This window comes from Habropoda laboriosa, unplaced genomic scaffold (assembly GCF_001263275.1).
Source record: "Habropoda laboriosa isolate 0110345459 unplaced genomic scaffold, ASM126327v1 scaffold276, whole genome shotgun sequence".
NCBI lineage: Eukaryota > Metazoa > Arthropoda > Insecta > Hymenoptera > Apidae > Habropoda > Habropoda laboriosa.
Window position 1 is genome coordinate 90341 of NW_017100410.1, and position 6006 is coordinate 96346.

Here is a 6006-nt window from a genome sequence, read left to right on the forward strand (position 1 = left end):
TAATTATTTTTCCACGTAATAATGAGCTGATTAAAATCGTCACGTACGAGCGGAAATTATGGCGGCGAGCTTTTGGTAGCACGGCAATATTTCGCCTGGGACCAAATTGGAAAAGTTCAAACGTAATTAACTAGTCGCATTAATATTCATTTTTCTCGATTAGGGCGTTGAACTTGGTCGAACCGACATTTCCACGCGGAAACAAAATTTGTCCGGCGTGCAGGCCTTAATCCACCGTTTGACACACGGAACTCGGCCAAGTTTCCATCGTTTACCAGGTTTCATGGCTCTCCGTGACAGTTGATATTCCCGAAACAAAAGATATCAGCGGCAACGGATGTGTGTAAGCGGATTTCGAAAATTCATCTCCGGGGGGAAAATTGGAATCGGACATTTTTACGACTGAAATCGGCCGTACGAAAATGAAAGTTTCTGATAAGCCAGCGACACGAGGCTTGTTACTTTTACGTAATCCTTTCGCTAGGGGGAGGAAGGAACCACGAAATTGCTCCTGCGCGGATTATATTTTCACCGAAGCCTGTTACTTTTACCCTTTCCGTCGTTACGTCATCGTTGGTGCAGCACTTTTCTCGCCCCGTTGAACCGCTACTTTCCCGCTGAATCTGAATATGATTTTACCGTGTACCGTGTAGAAGAACACCGTTGTACAACGTACGATAAGCTTGCCACTGGGCCGATTTACAGCGGCCATTGTAACGTGTCGTCTTTGTAACGTGGCTGCGCCTTTTATATCCCGGCTTCTGATACGCTATATGTATAATCCAAGTACTTTTGTAATGGGCGTATTGTAAAAAGGAGCCGCGGAATATGTGCTTCGATCGACACAAGGTAACAACGTATTCGCCACGGGAGGCTGAATAATTTATCGAATAATAAGGACTGCAACGTCGATGGGATACTAGACAGTCTGGGTTAACGATTCTTCCACGGTTTTTATAGCATTCGCATTGATACAAGAAAAGGTGAATTAGAGATGTTAAATTTTCGGAAAGGAGTTAACACTTTAGCTACGACAGATTTTAGTGTACACGTGACAGACGGTAGGTGTTCAACCGTAGACGCAAAATCTTTTATTCTGGCTGGATCGTTTAAAAATTTGTTTCGTTAAATTGAGGTGGAAATATTTACGAGATAAAATTAAGGATTGAATTGAGCTGGAAGGGTAGCGAAAGGCGCGAACTGGACAGTGTGAGTAAATTTTCAAGGGGTCAGTAGAATACGGTTACATCGAATCACTGAATTTCGATACTAGAGCATGCAAAGGTGCTATTTTAGATGTGTCGCGAGAAGTGATTAGTAACGTTTCTTGTACGGTTTGGTACCGTTTGCATTGGTACAACAAAATGTTAATTAGAGCTTTTCAATTTTCCGGATCGAGTCAAATAGAATACGGTTACATCGAATCGCTGAATTTCGATACTAGAGCATGCAGAAGTGCTATTTCGCAAGTATTACGGAAAGTAAATTTTTTACTTTAGAAGGAAACATTTCGAAGTGACGAATATTCTCTAAAAAATATTCGGCGCATATTCGTTCACAGCGAAGGGGTGAAAATCGCCCTGAAAGTTGGAGATAGTAAATATATTTAGCCTAATATCTCTAAAATTATCGGACGCAGAGGAATAGTGTAAATTGACGAATTTTTTATTTGAAACATAAAAAGTAATAAATAATTTTGACCAAATATGTTCATTATCCTCATCTTTGAATGCGATTTTCACCCCTTCAGTGTGGATGACTGCCGATGGAAAAAATACGTGTCGAATATTCTTCTTAGTACTACCATATACCAAAGTTTCATCGATTTTCACTTCTTCGTTGGCGAAGAATTGTTGATTAATACATGTAAGGATATTCTAAAATAGCAAGTTTGATTCTGAGAAACCAGGAGAATAATAGGATCAATTTCTATGCATTGGAAAATGAATAATAGAAAAATGTTATTATACGGTGAGCAATATAAAACTAATAATAACATCGATAACGATATCGCAGCGTTTCTACATTAATGAAATACAACCGTATCGAAGATAGAATTGCTAGAACAATAATGCATTACTTGGGGAATCATTTATAAGATTAAATTTAGATTTAGTGGAGGGATTAATGGTTGTTTAATGAAATTATGAGACATACAGCCTTAGCCAAAAGTATCAGGCACTCCGCAAAATATGAATTATTTAAAAATATTTCTGCATTAAGAGAAAATGAAACTGTTAAAATATAAAAACAATCATTTCTTATTAATTTTGTCGATATTTTCTTGGACCATCCTTTGCCCAACATTTGACTATCACAGAAATTTCTTTGTGACTTTTACTATGTCTTTAAATTAAAAAAAAAGTAGCTTGCGTTGATGGTCACTCTCTCAAGGAGAACTTTCTAACTTTCAAAACATTAACAGCAGAACTGAAGACAAGCTGACGTGTATTAGCAGCGAGTACTAACAGCAGACTGTGACTTTTAGGAAGGAACACAAAATACGGACTATGGTTCGTTCAGTGGTTTTATAGCTCGCTGTAAACCTTGTCAACTCTTTTAAAATTCCTTTGAACTGGCCGACAAAGGATGATGAACAATAGAAAGGTTTTAAAGAGGTAGTTTTCGCAGTAAGCTGTAATAATAAAGGTTCCTAATACTTTCGGCTAAGACTGTACAGTACCGGCCAAAAGTTTGGGATCACCTTACAATTTACATCAATATTCAATGTGCTACTAATTCTTCGTAGATTTTTAACGCAATTTACATTATTTCGGTGGTATTGAATGACAAAAAATTCATCGAAAAATTCTTAATCCTTTCGCTGCGGCAAATTTTAATACGTTACGTGTACGGCAGACCACGGCTGCGAAATTTGTTGTTTTGGCCGTATCGTTTTGAAATTTGGTTCGTTAAATTAAGGTGAAAGTGGGCAAAGAATGAAATTTAGGATTAAGTTAAGGTGAAACTGGGCAAAGAATGAAATTTAGGATTAAATTAAGGCGGAAGTGCACCAAAAGTATAGTGTGAGCAAATCTTCGAAACGCCTACACGCGCCAATAGTCAAGAAAGGGTTTAATTTGCGAACTTTTCTCTGGAAACTTTTGTGCAGCTTGCAATGCAGTCTTCCAAAATTTGTTACCGCCTTGTGTAGGTATCTCGTTGCATGTGTAGGACATATGTGACATAGTAAACGCGTATAGTACATACGGCGATAACATGAAAGAACGAAAATGTTCGGGGAAGATTCGCCAAAATCGCATTGTAAGCTCTTTGAAGATATACCTTTTTCTAATTCACGATGCGAAGCATGAAAGATCATTGGATAATCTGTTTTCACGGGGCTGTATATCATTGAGGGATAACAGTTGTAACGCACTGCAGAAAAATGGTAAGAAGGTCCATTTTGAAGGTCCTTCGGAAGGAAAATTGTCACACTGGTCGGAATATTTCAAATGATCGACACACGATTGCGTTTTCTGTTGCATAAACTTTGTGATAAAGTTTATTACAGTAAATGGAATTATTTTATGAAAATAGTGTAATTTATTTTCATATGATTTTAGAAACGTAAAGATTGATACTTGAGGTAAACCGAAAGCGTGTTACCGTTGAGAAATGCTCGTCAATGATAGTCAACTATCGGTGACATTTAGTATAGCCAAATACTCAGTTAACAATTAATTATCTGAAATTTGGGTATCTATAGAATTCAGGCAAATGCAAGATCTTCGATAGAGAGTAAAATACACAATTTGAAAATATCGTTGATATTGAAACTCGAACATCCTGTAAAATTCTTCAAATATTACGTTGGACGCTTAGTTTCTTTGCAATCAGTATCTGCAGATAAATGCACAAAGGATATCTTATGTACAAAGTGTGAAATAAAATATAAGTTACACTTATATTTTAATATAATTCATATAAGTAGTAATTTGTACCATATTTTATAATATGTTACAAACTATAAGTCAAACTTGGTCCTACAAAAAGGAGACAAATGAAAAGGAAGCTGGACTGTAACACGAATGTGATAGAACCTCCTAGCCTAACTTTCCTAACTTTGTAATTTCCCAATTTTCTTGTACGTACACATGCTAAATTGTCAAGCAGCTGTTTCAAATTGACAAGATTGCAAGCTTACGATTTTAAGGATATCATACTTCTTGTTTAAATATTTTTGCAACTACAAAATATCTTATACACATAATTCCCTTACTCCGCCCTTCGAATCGATCGAGATACTAATATTCTCTCGTTTCTACTGTTTCAGTGCGGTGGATTTCCATGCGTCGAGAATGTCAAACGCAAATCGACGAAGGTAAGTAAAACAGCAAACACGACATTCCGTTCTTCGTTTCTCGTTTCCATTCGACTTTTAGAAAAACAACGAATCGACTATATAATACGTACATATACATATAATCGCCGGTATATCGAGGGAAGGAAATTAAATTTCAACAGTTGTACCAGAACAGAGAAGAAAATTGTTTCTCCTTGCACTTGATTGCCTTGCGATGCCTAGGTGATAGATGGGGCAAAGAAAGAAGCTTCCTAGGATGAATTTGTGGGTATTCAGGCGTCTTTCTTATGTAATCAAATTACTCAAATCCAATTAATAGTCTCGATAACCGGGCGACATGCACGAAGCTCTAGCTTGACTTCATTCGGTTCGTTGGTACACATACACGTGTACACGTACGAGCGCATACGGGCACACGATCGTAATTAACCGCACATTCGATGCATGTATGCAGAAACCACGCGTTGTTTGCGAATAGCAATTCGGAGCGTACTAGATTGAATGTAACATGGAACAGACAACGCGGGGAATGCGCACAGTATCGTCCTGTCTGTTCGTCTTACAGGCCTATCACTGAACTTGGCCCCGCTTGTCCATAGAATTGCTCATTGAGTGATTATGCGACCGAAAATGAGCGAGATTTGCGGAACACTGGCGAATGATAGTTTGCGTTCGTAACGCTATAACAATTCAAATTACCCTTAGCTATATTACACTACACGGCAACTGTTTCACCTAACTCAGATATTTATGTTCCGAAAAATCGTGAAGTATTCAGTTTTTTTTTTTCGAAGAACCTTACGGTTCCTTTATACGATATTGTAGCGGAGCACAGTTTATGGTTTGTTGTTAGTAAAAATAAGCTTGCAATTGTCGAGAATTTCGTCTTCGACACTTCACCATTGCTGCAAGATCGTAATTGTCGAAATTAGTTTTTAACGCGTGAAGGGTTTGTCATAAATCGTAGCCCGCTACCAAACCTTTCGAAGGTAAAAAATTAAGCACACGGTGACACACTCGCGTTGCTTGGGAAATCTCAAGCTTTCCTCTTCTCTGCTAGGACAGCCATGAAGGTGGAGCTTCTAGGAGCTTCCACAAAAGCCAAACGAAAATAGTTAACTAATATAAGCTGCACTCTCAAACTCGCTACGCTTACATTAAGTAAATACGTAAAGGAGAAATCAAAGAAAAAATATAGAAGTTCTCGGGACATGTAATAAACAGCGCAACACACACTCACGTGATAAAAGAACGCTATTGAAATAAATATTTACTTAATTTTACGCAATTGTAACCCATAGGGTGCAATGTGAATCACCCCTCAGACAGTGCCAGTTGCCTTTTAATTGAAGGCTTGAATGAAAGAGTTAATGAAAAATATACTGTCTCGATATTATTAAATAAAATTGAATCTTAAGCCAAAATGCTTAATTTTTATTATGGAACGGTAAGACCCTACAGAATTTTATATTTTTGTTACTTTATTTCCTACATCAGGTGTACAATTACCTGTACCATTCGCCTCGTCGTTGTGGTAATTTAAACGCGTTTAGGAAATATCGCATTTTTTATTTCTCCGGTTAAACTGCTCGCGCCCTTTGTATATCCCCTAAAATTGTTTACTTCGATGGAAATGAATAAACATCTATTTCACAGTAACACTTGAGATCGCAGTAGTCGATGTTTACATACAAAGAGCA

General features: G+C 37.4%; 1 protein-coding gene across 1 annotated transcript in view; it reads left to right on the forward strand.

Moving 5' to 3' along the window:
• The window catches only part of LOC108575469 (neurexin-3b-like), a 37340-nt gene extending 32931 nt beyond the window's left edge, over nucleotides 1-4409 (forward strand). The window contains exons 2-3 of the mRNA XM_017938284.1: nucleotides 4277-4324; nucleotides 4386-4409. Of these exons, the coding sequence (XP_017793773.1) occupies nucleotides 4277-4324; nucleotides 4386-4409 (72 nt within the window). The remainder of the gene's footprint in view (nucleotides 1-4276; nucleotides 4325-4385) is intronic.
• The last annotated feature ends 1597 nt before the right edge of the window (nucleotides 4410-6006 follow it).